This window comes from Dicentrarchus labrax, unplaced genomic scaffold, assembly GCF_905237075.1.
Source record: "Dicentrarchus labrax unplaced genomic scaffold, dlabrax2021, whole genome shotgun sequence".
In the NCBI taxonomy this organism is placed as follows: Eukaryota; Metazoa; Chordata; class Actinopteri; family Moronidae; genus Dicentrarchus; species Dicentrarchus labrax.
In genome coordinates, this window is record NW_026136711.1 from 7,419,339 (window position 1) to 7,436,242 (window position 16,904).

Consider the following 16,904-nt stretch of genomic DNA (forward strand, 5'->3'; position numbering starts at 1 on the left):
CCCACATCCTTTTTTGATGAATAATCAACAGGAAGTGCTAATTTTATAACATGCTTATTTTTTGAAATATCAAAATACTTAATATAAAACAGATGCTACGTGCAAAGTTTCGTGCAAATCGGACAAAAGTGCATGGATGGAACACGAAAATGTAGTTTTTGGACATTTCGTTCTGTAGCGGAAAAAAAATCTAGGCGGAAGTGGGCGTGGCCTATATAGGGAGACTCAGCTCCATTCACCGAATGCGTGGATATAAGTGTTTTGAATGTGCGACAAACTATGCGGGAGTTATTAGCCTAAACACATTTTTTTGGTAGTAGCGCCATCTAGTGGCCTACCCTAAAGCAACGCATGGAATATAAACTTTTTCGCCAGGCCTGACCAGTCTGCCAAATAAAATTGACTTTTCGTATATGTTCAGGGGGTCAAAAACACTGCCAACGTTCCTGTATAATAATAATAAACTGAGCAAAAACTAATAAGAATTCCTTGCATTACCATTGGGCCGTGCACTGGTCAGTGCTCAGTCCCTAAATATTCAAGGCCTTTAACATATATCTGATCTGGGATTAAGCTCCTGTACAGTCGAGTGCTTCAGTCAAACCTTATTAAATCATGGCGCTCTGTATCTCCTGTTGCGTGGTAACAATTTACTGTTCAGGACATGATTGGGGTCAGAGACAGTGTTGTTAGCCAGCCTTAATATTATTATGGTAGGCTGATATAGAGAGTTTTTCCAAGAGGTTGGCCTACAATTTCATTTGGTGGAGCAGTTTTGACTTAAAAGTAGTGAACAAATACTTGTACCATGTGGTAGTCCAGTACTGGAGAACAGTGTTTCTTAAATGGGGGTATTCCTACCTGTAGGGGTAATTTAGAGTGCTGCAGGGGGTATGTGAGACTTTTCTGAACATTAATATAAGTCATGAATAATTCCTAAAATAATTATCGTATAATAAGCAGTAAAAATGTAAATATCAGTTTGAGAAACCACATTTCATATTGAGTATTCCCATTGTTCAGTGCAGTGATTAGCTGCTGTAAACTGTCAGCTGCCCTAAAACTGCAAGAATCTGATCTCTGCTGAATAACTGACTAAAGATCCTGCAGAACCCTATGTTTCCCATTAAATTGTAAGTACAACTCATCAAAGCAAATTCAATGCCGTAGTATTGCGTGATGACAAAAAATTGGCCTGCCATGAATTTAGCGATGGATTCTAAACGAGTGTTTTTCCAGTGACAGGGTTGTGCTGTGTTGTACCTCTTAATACAGGATTTGTTTTTATTGACCAATAATGTTTTGCGCTGGTCAGGGGCTGCTTGGCTGAAAATATATTTCAAAGGGGGTATATTAATAATGAAAGTTTGAGAAGCACTGCTGTACACTCATTATCACAGAAAGAGTAAAGGTTCTTGCCCTAGAAGCCGTAAGGCGGAGGAGAAAATCTTTGTGCTGTAGTGAACAGAATCATCAGTTTGCAGCTGATCACGGTCTCTCTCTTCAGACTGAGCTGGTCACCAAGGTGGAGAAGATGCGTCAGAGCATCCTGGAAGGTCTCAACTTCACTCGGCCACCTCATCCTCCTCCGTTCCCCCCGCCGCCTCTTCCACCTCCTCACGGGATGCCTTTCTACCCCCCCACGGGCTCTTTCTACCCCCCACCCCCTATGATGCCTCCTCAGGGGAGAAGTAGAGGGATGCCTGGTGAGTGCAGCCACTAACGGGCCATTTCGTTTTGTGTGTAACTAAACCTTAAATGCTGCTAGCTCCCTTCCTCCCAGCAAATTTCAAAAAGCGTCAGGCTTGGTTGGTTGGGGATGAAAGAACAGCCAATAGCAAAATTCAACTGCAATAGCCGGGTTTCAGCCAGTAGAGGGAGATTGCTATGCATATTTGTAGCACAATATGTAAAATTTAAATACTCTGCACTAAAACGTCGAGATGTAGACCTGAATCAATCAACAGCACCAGTAAATACCAAGATACATGGGCTACAAACAATTATTTAACCTACCTAAAAAAAAAATCTTCATTGTGACAGATTCTGTTTGTGTTCCCTGTGTTGGTGTGAACTAAGCCAGTTCAACACTCACAGCAGAATGGTGTAGCACCACTGATGCACTGATTAATATCCTTTGTTTTCCCTCTCCCTCGAGGACTTCAAGGAATGTCATCGCAGGGTGGGAAGCTGGAGATTGCCGGCACTGTGGTGGGTCAGTGGGCCGGAGCTCGACGCAGCAGAGGAAGAGGAGGCTTCCCTGTCCAGGTGGTGTCTGTTGGTGGAGCAAATAGAGGGTAAGTATAGAGGTAAGATGAGCTGTCTTATGTATTTTCATCTATTCTTTCATTATGATTTATTTGTATCCACGTGGACTTGTTTCTGCCTCCTTTAGTCGACCCAGAGGTGTGATTTCCACACCCGTCATCAGGACGTTTGGTCGAGGAGGCAGGTACCAGCCTCGAGCCTTCAAGAGTCAGGGAGCGTACCTGGTAAGTCAGTGATGAATCTACACAATGCACTTATAATGATCAGAACATACAGCTACAGTTAATTACACAGTGTGAATGTTCCCTACACTTGAATGCTGAAGGTTATATATATGAAATTCAATTCCTACTGGATGCATCCCGCCTCTTGAATGTGGACACATGAGTAAAGGCCATTATCCTATCCTGTGAAAGTCGGAGCACAGGACTAAAAATGTCGGTGTGAAATTAAGGTCAGAGAGGTTGTTGGTTGACCTTAGTTTCAGTGTCACTATTAAAGTGTATCACAGTGGCAGCTTGTTACTGCTAGCATTGGTTTTCATTTTTAGTAGTTGTTTTTTTACTCAGCAGAAAGATGAACCCATGGTTTAAAATGTAATGTCAACCAGACAGATTGAGGTTTTCCCACAGACCCTAAGCCTGTCTGAGCAATCGCACGTCATTTTTAAATAAGTCACAACCTTCATCTTGCAGGGTTGCCCCTAGTGACACTTCCATACTTCCAACATATAAAATAGGCAGGAGTGATGGTCTGTGTAATAAACAATAAAACTGATGAGATAATGTAAGAAGTGATTGACCATGAGAACACCCTCACAATGGTTCTTCATCTCACCGCCTTTGAACGTAGCACCAGGAAGCAAACATCACTCAAGCATTGTGGCTCTTTCTGTAACAGTCCATGTCTAACTGACTCCATAACAAACATGTATGTACAACCAATAACAGGAAAGCCATAAAGCCCCATATATTTTTATTTTAGGGGGAAAAATTCACAAATACTGAATACGGCAGCCGATATAATGAATGTTTGAGCCGGAATGAAAATGGACCTTTTCTGCTCGGAAGGCTGCTTTCTGGAACAGATAATTTTAATAAAGAAGATTTAAGCTGAATATACTTTAACGAGTTAAATAATTGAACATAAATATTGTTGACATTGCTGAGAGCTGCTACTGCTGCTCGCCACAGCAGTGTAGACACCAATACATTACTACAGGCATTTTTCTGCATTATGTAACAAAAACAGTCTTCATATCGACACATATCTGATAGTGTGTGTGTGTGTGTCTGTGTGTCTGTGTGTGTGTCTGTGTGTCCATATCGCCAGACCAGTGTGTCGGTCGGGCCCTATAGGACCTGAATGAGACATCTCAAGTTCTTCATTCATCATCTCGCACCTTAGCGTTAATAATAACAAGGTCATAGTGTTTGTGGTCCATAGATGCTGCTGTGTTGGTTTGTCAAAGTGCCCAGGACAGAATGGATCCATCTCCTGGGAAACATGGACCAGTCAAATTTCATATTTATATATTTTTTATTTGTCTAAATAGCCTTAACAATCCTACTATTATAACCTTTGTAATTTAATGTCCAAATATAAACAAAAAACACGTGGCTGTTATAAATACAGATGCAAATCCCACTGTTCTGGCTGCAACAAATAACGTAAAGCCTACAATGTTGGAACACTTCTTATGAGCCAGGCCACGAGGGGTGGAATATAAATATAAATATATAAACCTTGTATCTCGTATGCCTTTTTAAGGAATGTGGGTTAATCATATCGGTTGTCATTATGCTTCACCAGAGACTGCGTGTTCTACACAAAGATCAAAATACAGCTGTTGCTCTTCTCACAGTTTAATTACAGTGCAACAACAGATTACACAACCATTGTTGCTTTCAGCACGTGATGAGTGGGAACTAAACAGACCCTCAGCAGGTCTTTGTTCTGTTTAAAACCCCTTTATTTTACTGCTGATGAGCTTCTAAATTGCCCTGCAGTCTTTTTGTTTACCAGCCCACATCTGTACGTTGCACGTGATTAACAGAACCCTCGCAGCCGCTGTCACAGTCTACCTGTCACAGTCTTAACTGTCTCTGCCATCAGCTTAAAATCCCTTTTGTCTGTCCTTTTTGTACCAGGGTAAGCCCGCTCATAAGCCTGCTCATACACCTGGACACGATGCAGCGAAGGAGAGAAAGACGCCCAAGCCAGAGGAAAGGAAAGCCTCCCCCGCGCCATGTGACAGCTCAACCGCGGAGAACGGCGTGGAGGACAAAGAGCTGGACCAGCTGAATGGAGACGGAGACGGAGAGGAACACGGGGCTCTCATCCAACCCGAAAGTGCCTTTAGCAGCGACTCCAAGACGTGCAATTCTAATCCTCACTTAAATGCACTAAACGTAGATGGCGGCCGCCATAGAGATGAAGGTCTGGAGGCCGCCGTCTTAAAAACAGAAGAGTAAGCCTATTTTTCTAGAGAGGGTGAAGGATGAAAGATGGAGCCGTGTTAGGATATCTAGAAATTTGGAACGCCTACAGTCGATTTTTCCTGTCAAAGAGGAGAGATAAAATTCGGATCCCTCTCAGTAAACCGCGAGACGTACGACACACTGCTAATTTAAGGAGTCGTTCACTCCCTCGTCACCACGATTTCTACACATTTATGAGATACTTTTCATTAGAAGATTGAAACATTTTAGTTCCTATAGGTTGATATCTTCCAGTACTCGGTGCCATGTGTTCGCCATAGTACGGCTATCAAATTTTGTGTTGTCACGATAACTGCTTAACAGAAACCAAGCGCATAATGAGGAAGCAACACGCCACCACTTTGCGTTGGGTTCATGTTTAAGTAACTGTGTCCGTTTAGTTCAGTCATTTAGCTGTAAGTAACATTTGAAGAAAAGGCTCTGAGAATCCGACGCAGAAGATCTCGTCAAACCGATCCACCCAGCCCGGGTTTCTGGAAACAAACATAGAGCTGTAGTATTACCGCTTCAACAAAAACCTTCTGCATGGTTCGCAGTTTAAGAGGTGTGTAGTTATTCTGCATGTTGTCCTTTTTCCTCCATCTTTTACAAAGTACTGTGCCCATTTGCAAATTTAAAGAAATGGCTGATATCAGCGATAGCCCATAAAGATGTTAACTGTTAGTGACAGATTTGTTCTGACCTTGATTTGTTTGTGATACTGATCTCTGTTGCATTTAATTAAAAAAAAACAGAAGTTATCTCGCCACTTTTGAAATAGTGAATTCACACTATATAGTTCTCTGTTGCTGTTTTCTGCATTTAGTCAAATATCTGAAAAAAAATCCCATAAAAAGCTTAGAATCACCCCTTTTTGTAGCTGAAAGCAACTTGCTCGACCTTCCAATTAAGACTTTAGCCATCATCCGCTAATCAACTTTGAGATTTTCTTTAGTGTCGTTTTTACAGTCGCCCTACTTCTGCACCAGAATCATCATTTAACATTTTAATTCTCCTTTTCATCTTTCATTAGTGATCAGAGAAACAGTGTACTCCCCCCAGTCCCCCCCGCAAGAGCTAAATAGGTTACCTTCTATGTAAGTTGATCAGAGTTTCTTCCTAACTCATGGGTTGTAACAGAATGAACTGCTGTTGGGATTGATTGAGTGTTGATGGATTGTGGCGTGGTGTATTTGAAGGCAACTTAGCTACAATGCTTAATAAAACTATATTCTTTTAGTACAAGTTGTTGTTTGTTTATTTATCCTGCAACAGCATGTAGGCATTAATATTTCACCTTCTTTCTGCTCACTGACTGAATTTCTGCATATTTATATGAGGGCATTCATTTTTAAAAGCAATAGAGTGAGAAAATCTGCTCTAAAACAGGCAAGATTGGGAAATTATGGCTTGTAAGGTTTTGCCTGGAAAGAACATACGAGTGACAAATTAAAACCTGAATGAGTGGAGAAACATTATGGAAGCACGGCATGGTACAGTGAAGCATTGTAGTGTTAGGATGTAGAGGTATCTAGTGGTGAAGTTGCAGATTGCTAAAGTGTGTAGGAGAAACTACAGTGGCTGCAAAGCTCATGAGAAACACACAGCCAGTGTTTGGTTTGTCAAACAAACATTTATTCCTATATTCAGGTGATTATATACTAGTGAAAACATACCTATGAAAATTATATTCCATTTCTGCCAATAGATCCTCCTAAATGTTACACACTGGACCTTTAACATCCAATCATGCTCTGTTGTGTGTATGAAGGCCCAGCTGATTCAGATTTTGTATCAAGATGGTGAAGAGAGGAGAAGATCTGAGTGTGAAAGAAGGCTCATATTGTTGGGGCAAGGATGGCAGGAGCTGAACAGCGACTGAAGTGACCTGCATTTAGATCTGTAAGAAAGACCAGTAAGTAGGGTCGGAACGCTCACATGTAATGTATAATAATGACTCGTTATTTAAAGACACTAAGTCAAAGTATTGAGAAGGTTTCTCATAATGACTGAATCGTTTTTGTCACATTGGCAGAAATGGGCTTCCATACCCGTCTGTATATCTTAAGCTGATCCTTGGATTTAAGAGATGGTTTAGTTAAACCTACAATTATCATGGTTCCGTATTTCAGTAACTATCTTTCCTCAGAGCTTCCAGCCACATCACAGTCTTCATCAGCAGAGGGAGTTTGATCTGTTGGAAGAAAGTGCTACGGATGAAGTAACAGCTAGTGAAATTGCATGCTAACAGCTATCGTCATGACAACCAGGCAAACTCCACTGAAGAGCACTGTGTGATACAGTTTAAAGCTCCAGGGGAGACAACAAGTGGACCTATGATTTGGGATTGTTTCGTCAAACTACTGCTTCCAAGGAGAAGAATGAACTTTTGTGCTTGATATAAATCTGTATTCAACACTTTATTCATCCAAATGGTGGTCTGTTATATTAAACCAAAGTGAATGAAGTCACATTTATTATGGGGAAAATAATTTCTGAGAAGTTAATGCCATTTTAGGTAAAGGTAAAAAACTAAATGTGGTTATTTGTTGATGGCGATTGATCTCTTCATAATCAAAATGCTGTTTTCTATCAGGACCCTAGTAGAAGACTCCTGTCATAGTTTACCTCACCATAATATCACTGCCTATGTTAATAAAAGATGCTAAAGATCTGATGTGGGTGAACTTTGACCTGCAGCACCATTATGACACACATATTAGAGTTTCACAGTTTGATACAAAGCTTTAATACCGCCACAGTTCTGTAGCAAAGGAGTTTGTAGAACAGTCAGATTGCTTTGATTAATCAATTAATCAGTTGAAAAATCATTTCTTCAATATTGTTGTGCCTCTGCAAATGAATGTAATTATGCAAATGAATCTATTGGACTCTAGTTCTTATGATGGAAATGTGTGAATACTACCGTGAAGGCATCATTTTCCACTAACGGATACAGTAATGCTCCATACAGGCCAGTGCCAAACTCCCCCAGCAGAACCCCACCAACCACCAGCCAATCTCTGTAACAGCTTGTTGAGTCTGTAAGAGGAGCGCTTAAAATAACACCACAACTGTATTTATTAAGTCCCTAATATAAAACCATAATATTTTCTGTAGGTTCTACCTCCCCAGGTCACAGTGTAGATGTTGTTTCAGTGATGGAAGCACGGTGTGGATTCTTTCAGCCGATACGATAATTACCTGCTTCTCAGACCGATAAGATCACTCCCATTTTTGTATTTTAACAAGAAGTTCATAAGCTTCAGTTTTTACACACCTGATGACCAGAAAGGCTGAGACATAGTGAGCAACGATGGATGATTGAATATTCCACAGCTCTGATCTACTGTTGTTAACACAGCAACAAACAACAGATCTCACGCTTCAAACATTCATTCATTGTTTCTATAAAGTTCATCAAAGAGCTTCACAAACACACTTTGGCTTTCATACAACAGGAAGTCTATCAGTTGCATAAGAATTCCAAATTATTATTATCAGCCAATAATTGATCTGTCCCAATAATTATCGTTCAATCTAGTTTCAGTTCCTTCTTCACACTGATTCCAGCAGATAATTAACACTTGGTCCCTACTAATTTCATTTAATTTAGTTATATATACATATATATGTGTGTGTGTGTGTATGGTATATACACACGTATAAATGATGCTTGATAATATAATATACTATATATTATAATATACATAATCATACCTTTTATTTATTATTTGGCACTTTTTAAATGCTGTTATTTATAATATCCATATATTATATATGTGTAATTGTAGGGTCAATGTCCAAATATAAAAAAATTAAAACATTATATTTACTGTAAATTATGAGATTTGACAAAAAAATGACGTATGTAATTACATAATGTACTTACTTACAAAACATAATTACATTATATATATATATATATATATATATATATATACACACACACACATATTATAGTTGATAATATACTCTGATATATTGTAATATACATAATCATACGTTTTATTTATTATTTTGCAGTTTTTAAATGCCGTTATTTATTTGGGTTGTTATTATTATTATTATTATTATAGGTCTATTAAATAATGATGTAATAATAGCTAAAGAATAGGCTGTAATGTGATCGTTGTCTCACAGTAAAAGGCTGGTATTTGGCCTGTGTGCTGCATTCATGTGCTGTGATAAAAAAAAAGACAAATACATTTCCGATGGCTGTATTGTTGATTGATCGGGGCTTTCATTCATCTCATTTGAGCTCCGCTGATTTAAAACCAGCTCCCTGACGTAACTTTCGCATTTGTTTATTTATTTATTTATTTCGCAACCACATCGAGGCTACATTTTCCTCTGGCTCCCTAACATGACCGCCTCGGTGCCGTACAGTCACCAGGGGGCATGCACATAGTAATAATAATAATAATGCATTTGAGGAAAGCCTGCTACGCCGAGCCTCCGCCGTTCGCAGCACACGGCCGCGGTGCGATGGAGATGTGCGCTTAGGTTCATGTGTCCGGCGGGTCTGCCCCTGGCTTTTTTTCTGGGGAAGATCATATTGGATCATATTGTTTGCAGGACGTTGTTCCTCCTGCAGCCCCCCCAGTCTATCCCGACGTAGTTGTGAATTGAACATGGCGACTGTACCAGTATATTGCATCTGCAGATTACCTTACGACGTGACCCAGTTTATGATCGAGTGCGATGCTTGCAAGGACTGGTTCCACGGCAGGTAAGGCACGATTGTTCGCCCTTGTGTGTGTGTGTGTGTTTTTGTGGCGGTTTGCATTTGTGGAAAACAAACAAAAATGGCGAGGTCTCGGTGCGTTTGACAGCTTTGTGGCTCTCGGTCGCCCGTCTACATCTGAAGAGAGGCCGCTTGGAGAAGAAGAAGAAGGCGGAGTTAAATATAGCCGACCGGGGTTGTGACATTTTTTCGCGAATAACACTAAACAGATTCCCCGTATAAAAAGTTACAGTGCTTTATTGAGTGATTTCGGTGCGGGGCTTCGTCTATTAACTGCACTTAATGGGTTTTTAACATCCCCGCATAGCCACAAAGTAACCGTCCCCGCCGTAACGAGCGGGCAGCGGGGGAAGCCTCGGCGGACTCGCTGCTCATTTCTCCCCCTCTACCTCTCTTCATACCCGCTCTCAGGGCCACATTTCTTCTATATTTTATCTGTAAATGTTGTCACATGCGACCGTTCGGTTGGCTTTTACCGACTGTTCGCACAGAGCACGGTGGAAAATCACGACCCGAGTCTGGGAGCTGAGCCCCGCTCGGCGCAGCCTTCATGCCAGGCGGCAGCTATGGCTGACAATAGCCCGTAGTGGAGGGCTTTAGCGGGCTAACAGAAGAGCCGCTGTAACGTCCACCGAGCTGCTCTGTCTCCACTCGGAGATACAGATAACGGCTGTTTTGTTTCACTGCGATTAAACGGAGACGTGTCGTCCGCCGCCGCTCATCACTTTCCCCGCCGTATATGAGCTGTAATGATCTGTGCCAAATCCCTGTTATCATCGTGCTTTATTTCCCTCCCGCTGTCCCGGTTGTGTCTGCACTAACTGTCCCCGCACTCTGCCTTTGTTTTGGCGTGTTTCACGCTGTTCGGCTTCACTCGGGGTGTCTTTTTGGGAAGGGATGGTTTGTTAATCGTGTTTCGTTTGACGAACAAGCCCTTCAGAGAGCGATGAACACAGTATTTACGCGCCTGAACGTTAACCCTTTCAAGCTCCCCCTGGCTGCCCGGGCTGTACATGTATCACATTATGTGCTGGTGAATTAAATGATGGGGATAAGCCATGACCTCCAGTCACGCATAAGCCAGACAACCGGTGTAATGAAAGAGATGCATACTTTATTTCACAAAAGCATTAAATGTACACCTGCTTATGCTTTCATATTTACACAGCTTACATCTGCTTATTATGTTATATGTATATGTATACAAGAAGAAATCCTTTAACGGTTCATGTGCCCTGTTAATAAGGGAGACACTGTATTTTCTTAATGAAAACTGTATTACACTGCATTCCCCATTAGGGGTGTAAGAAAATATCGTTAAATATGGTGACATATCGTTTAGTGATATCGCATCGATTCTCAAAAACACCGTATGGATTTCGGCCTTTAAACAGCAGCAGTAAACTGAGGGCTATGATGTGGCGTTGCATATGGTGGTGTGTTCTTTGTACAATACATCATACATATCACAATACTATCACAGTATCACAATACATTGCAGTATATTGAATTGTAGTATTGTGTATATCCCTGCTAATAATGCAGTCCAATCACTCACAGTCTGGAGCTGGACCTCAATTAAGGGCTTCTGTAGAAACATTGTGGTTCAATATGACACACTGCATGGAAGGCAGCTGTATATATGTTATTATATATTCAGGTGATTATACAATAATGAAAACACATTTATGAATATAATTATAATAATAATAATATTCTGCCAATAGATCCTCCTAAATGTTGCACACATGACCTTTAAATCAAATTACTAATATTAAAACCATAGTTTGAACTAATTACAGGCAGTATGACAGTATGGAAGTGTGTATAGAGCAGATAAAAACAGCACTGTAATAGCTGTGTAAGTTCAGAGAGAAACAAGCTATCGTACTTTATGAACCTACATTACATTGTTGTTCTTAGAGGAGCTGGATCTGTGCTACTCCGTTCTGAGATGTAGTCACTGCAGAGGATGTTATGGTATTATTTGTCTTGTGTGTCATCAGCATAATTATGATGCACAGTGTCATGGTATGATGGCAACATGAACAAACTGAAAGGCAGTGAACCAATAATTGAATAAAGCATGAAGGCTCGGCTATCCTCAGATATCTAAAGACTCCGTTGTGATGAGCTGGAGATTGAGTGTATTCATCCCTCGCAGGCAGGGTGGGATATTATATTTGTTTTTTTTTTTTTTAAATGTGAGTATCTAGCAGCCACTGACAGGTAAATGTTCACTTTCACCATCCACTCAATAGTAAGTCATTATTTTGTGTCTGAAATCTACCAGCTACTTTTATGTTTTACTAGCATGCAGGAATATGAAGTTGTAACAAGATGCAATAAAACTAGTAAGAGAACAGGTAGTAGTAGTGAGCATGTAGGTAATGAGGTGAAAATAAATATTTTGGTAAATGTTTGCTGTCATACAGTCCGATAAGAAGACTGGCCTCAGTGTCTCTTTGTGTCTAGTGCTAGTCTGAGGCTCCATCCAAACTGAGAAACATCACTTTCCTACAACTTGTAGGCCGTCTTATTCACATCCAAGAGTCATCTTGCTTTCATCCATGTTTGAGTCAGTGTTCAGGAGAGGCCTTTTGAGATGCTGCTTGCAGTTATTGTGCCCAGCTGTTGTTAATCAGGAAATAGTTCAAACGCTAACTGCTCCCAAAACCACAATGTCTTGTTTTTACTGTACATTTCTCTTTCATCCCACGCTGAATGAGCAGGCCAACATGCTCATAAGTCAGCTTTGGAATTGTCGGAGAGCTGCATTAGTCAGTATTTCTTATATTAACACTGTAAGAAATGAGTGTGTGTAATGTGAAAGGGGTCACTGGTGTTGACAAACCCACAGAGGGTTACTGCCCGGCTCCACGGAGCTTTTTAGCCTCTTTTGGCTTATTATTTTGATTTAATGGCTGGTCCTTCTAACTGATCTCGTCAACCCTTTTTACCAGAACAGCAGACGAGCCCTGATAAACCCACTACATGCAGTTAGCGACTTAGCCAGCCGGTGAGGAACGTCAGACATCTTGCAGCTAAAGTTTCTCCCAAGAGCTGGTGGACACCAAAGTACAGCTACAGGAGGGGGAATATTGGGCCCATAAATTGATCAACACACATTATTGGTCAATATCAGCTGATAAACAGATATATCGATATGGGCACGTAAATAGGCGGAGATGCCAAGGATATGTTTGTATGTTTATAAAATGTCACTGTAACATTGTTCCAAATGGTATCTTCTACTACCTAAAGTGTCCCGCTCCATACATATCTCAGTCACAATTCTTTAATTACTAAACAAATGGTATCGTTAACCAAAAAATGTGTTTACATTGGTATTTACATAAATTAACAAATACAATGAACTCAAATATCAATATTGGAATTGGCCTCAAAAATTCAGTATCTGTTCAGCACTGAATAGAAACGTGACTCCAGTGATAATGTTGTTATTGGATGTGTAAACCGTTCTAACCAGCACAGGGTATGTGCAGTATGCATTCATCTGAGTCATTTCTTTACATCAGGAAGTGTTTTTTTTGGCTTCATGCCTCACTAAGCAACTTATAAACGGAGCCCCGCCTCTGATGCTATATCCAAGTCTTCCTCACCCCAAACATAACCCTGTACTGAATACACTAAGAAAGATCTTGTCTCCCAACAATGGAAACAACAATTGCAAATTCAACAGTGCAAAAACATTTCTTCTCATCAGGCCTCAATATGTGTTGTAGTTCATGTGAAATAATGAGTCATTTCTTGATATTACACTCTCTTTGTTAATGTCATTGTTATATGTTTATGCCATTTAAAAATCATCATGGTTTTGAGTGCTGCCTGTTTGTTGGCACCACAAAGTCACATCACGCAGATGTGTGTCAGCACTGAAGCTCACACAGCACCACACCGTGTGTGCGCTCTCAAAGTTAGAAGCTGTAATACCAAAAAATCCATAAAGTTAGTGCTCTGAACAACGTAGATAAACTACAGCGCTACTGCACAGTGTTTATTACAGTGCGCCTTCACTGATGCCAGTACATACTGCAACTTGGTATTACTACTATAACTATAATTATCTGGTAGTGTTTTAGAATCTGACAAATTAATTGCAAGCATTACTTGATGATTACCCAACATGATTATCTAGTGCATAGCGAATACTTACCGTTCTGTGTTTGATCACTTCATCTCCACTGTCACACAGCTGACTTCACACAGACCACCAAAGCCACTGAATATATCTTTCTGTCTTTAAATGGCTGTAGTTTTTTGTCAAGTAGATAATCAGTCTGAGGAGTTAAAGCAGGTCTTACCTCTGAGTTTTAGCTTTATTTTACTTACTTAAATATCTTACCTGCCCCACAGCAATCTGCTATCGCTTATTGATCCTTATTGAAGCACATTCTGACCACACTTGGGGCCGGCAGGTAGTGTACGGTGGGTTTACCAGAGCTTGCTTGCAGAAAATATCTGCATGTTGCTCGAAACAAGGTTGATGCCAAACAGTAAATGGGCCATAAAATAAAAATAGTGAGCTACAAGAGGCTAAAGAGGCTAGAACTGTAGAACTGCAGATGTGGATGAATATCCTCTTTCGCATTACACAATGCTAATATAAAATATCAAAAATAAAACATTACTGTTACTAAGCTATAACTGCAGGGTAATGCACACAGTAGACAGACATAGTATCTTCTGTTGAGAAACAGTCGTCAAAAAGTGTTGAGCTACCAAGCGTAAAATAACCCTAAGTCAACACTTCCTGCAGCTGCTTCACAATAAAAGCCTTCTGGTGATTCACTGGAGAAAGGAAGCTCGAGAAGTGCTGAGTGTGCAATGGCAGGACGTAAAGATTTCATTGCGGCTCTGATAGAACAGAAGAGCTGATCAGTGAGTTTACAAAGGTAGGAGTGAAACCAGCAACCAGCGTTAACCGCTAACTGACATCAGAGCTACAAAACAACTGAAAGCACCTTCTCTCCAGTTACTTACATGACTGTACAATGAACCAATAAGTCCACATGATGTGAACACAGCTCTGTCTCTGGTCAGGTAACGTCACTGTTTGGCCCCGTTTGAGACCTCCTAAAATAATTAAAAACATCTTCAGGATTATATCAAATAAACAGTTTCTTCCAGATTGACATACGGTAAACCGAACTCTAATGTCAACACGTGAATAACAGCTCTCTGCTCAAAAGAAGATTTTTATTGTATTTATGCATCCAAAAGTTCCCTACTGCAAGAAGATACAAATAAAAAAAAAATCAATGCAATTTTGTAATAATTTTAAATAATAATAATAAGCTTGAGCCCCAATGTCATCACCATCAGTTCTATAATATTAGGCACCAGTCAATAACAAGCAAAATAGAAATGATAAAGAACTGACAATGTCCCGTATAGAAGCAGATTCATGTCCAAAGTGCCTTCAGGCCAGGAGAGAAAATAGGATCTTTCACTTCTGACGGTCAATGGAGACATTGTTAAAGATGATGTGACACAGTGCGTCAATTTCTAAAAATATTTTTAAAAAGCCCTTTTAATGTTGATTTTGTCTCAGTTATAATTTGATTATCAAAGATTATCATGGTGCATCTTCACGGGCCCCTCCTTCCTTCTGCACAAAGCTTCATTCTGCTCGGCAGCAGTTCGTAATACACACGTATTCAGTGTAAGAGCTACCCTTTCTCCCTCTACTAGCCATTACAAGTCATTTTTCTACTTCACTGCAGCCCGTGACTCACCTCTATGTAGGACCTGGCGATTGATAGCTAGATACATGCTTGAGATGCCAATACATTTTTACCTACATACACACACACACACACACACACATATTGACACTGAGCCGAAAAATATATAAACTGTTTGCACAACTATGTGTAATAGAACTAATTTTCTATCGATATGACACATGATGACATGCTGCCAAAATAAATCAGCTATTCTATGAACCTTTCCTATCTGTTATTCCTCTTTGTCAAAGGTACTTACGAATTTGTCTTGACTTGACTTGAAGTCTACCAAGCCTGTCTGTCAGTGGATTAGCTCTAGGCTTTCACCACACTAACATTACAGTGTTTTGGTTCTGGCTGTTTTTCAGCCACTGTTTTAGAGAAGTAGTGTTAATGGTAACAGCCGTGCGGTAGTTTAAGTTTTATTTGCCAGGGGTTTGAGATATCTGACTCTGAGATTTCTCTTGCCACATCAATACAGTGCTGGTAAATGGAATTTTATTGGTTGTACTCACAATTTTGAAAATATACATTAAAAGGAATTTCTTTCAGAATCAAAGTGGAAACACTGGAAACAGATTCCCATAGGAACCACAGTCTTTAACTAACTCATCCTTATCACAGTCAGTCTGTAGCTACAGGTAACACGCTTTAGTAGAAATGTTGGGGGTGATGTAACATGCTCTCTTAGCCAAATTGGACATCACAGCTGAGAATTGTACATATATTAATCATCATATACAAATCATTTCCCTGAGCTGATAGTCGAGTACTCGCTCAACCATACAAACAACAGGGGTATAAGAAAATATATTGTGATATTTTCTAATACTGTATTGATTCTCAAAAACACTGTGTTGGTTTCTGTGGTTAGACGTCCAGTTGCTAGATAGCAGTGCTGTAAATGTAACTGAGGGCTGTGATGTTGGATGTTACAGCGACTGTAATAAACACAGATGCAGATTCCACTGTTCTGGTTGCATAAAAAAGTAAACTTTTTAAACTCACATGTTATGCACATGGTGGTGTTTTCTTTATACTGTGAAAATTTTCCTAAAATTAGATTTAAAAAAAATCTCCATATATTATTTGCAGTATCACAATTTATCGTAATATTGAATTGTAAGCCCTGTATCGTGATACGTATCATATCGCTAGATTCTTGCCAATACACACTCAACCTTCCAAAGTGGCACTGTGAGAGTCTCCAGGGACTGTAAGGTACAACGGGAGGGTTAAGCGCTCGGTATACTCGCCGTTGCCGACCTGTCGCGTGACAATGTGACGTCACAGGAGCGCTGTAACTATTTATACATGCGCGTGGTGGTCGCGACACTAGTTGCAGTCTTCTCCTGAACAGAGGTGTTGCTACTGAGGAAAGGCTACCGACTTTGCTATTTCTACGCACTAGAAGAAGAACTTTTTTTTTTTCCAAATCGGTCGCGGAGGTTCTTCCAAAATTTCCAGCATGTGGCCTCCTCTTTTCCAACATTCATGGCAAGAAATCGCCACGAATTCTGGCACCTTCCTCTGTGTTCAGATCATCCATCTTCCTGTTTCCGGTTTGTCGCGCTCAGCTGAACCGGGCCAAAATCCTGGCGCGCCAGCGAGATCTACGTCATTTTGACTTCACGTTGTCGCGCGACAGGTCGGGAACGG

The 16,904-nt window shown here is 40.4% G+C and overlaps 2 protein-coding genes across 5 annotated transcripts in view; both read left to right on the top strand.

Moving 5' to 3' along the window:
* LOC127371824 (constitutive coactivator of PPAR-gamma-like protein 1 homolog) overlaps positions 1-5,993 on the top strand; it is a 31,467-nt gene extending 25,474 nt beyond the window's left edge. Inside the window, exons 14-17 of one of the 2 annotated variants that reach the window (XM_051414979.1) lie at positions 1,508-1,706; positions 2,168-2,297; positions 2,396-2,492; positions 4,419-5,993. In XM_051414979.1, coding sequence (XP_051270939.1) covers positions 1,508-1,706; positions 2,168-2,297; positions 2,396-2,492; positions 4,419-4,742 — 750 coding nt within the window. In that variant the 3' untranslated portion in view covers positions 4,743-5,993. Of the gene's footprint in view, positions 1-1,507; positions 1,707-2,158; positions 2,298-2,395; positions 2,493-4,418 lie in introns of both variants that reach the window. The other variant, XM_051414978.1, reaches the window with a different exon arrangement.
* Positions 5,994-9,069: 3,076 nt separating this feature from the next.
* Positions 9,070-16,904, top strand: part of phf2 (PHD finger protein 2) — a 35,783-nt gene continuing 27,948 nt past the window's right edge. For 2 of the 3 annotated variants that reach the window (XM_051414970.1, XM_051414972.1), the window contains exon 1: positions 9,073-9,480. In XM_051414970.1, coding sequence (XP_051270930.1) covers positions 9,383-9,480 — 98 coding nt within the window. In that variant the 5' untranslated portion in view covers positions 9,073-9,382. Of the gene's footprint in view, positions 9,481-16,904 lie in introns of all 3 variants that reach the window. The other variant, XM_051414973.1, reaches the window with a different exon arrangement.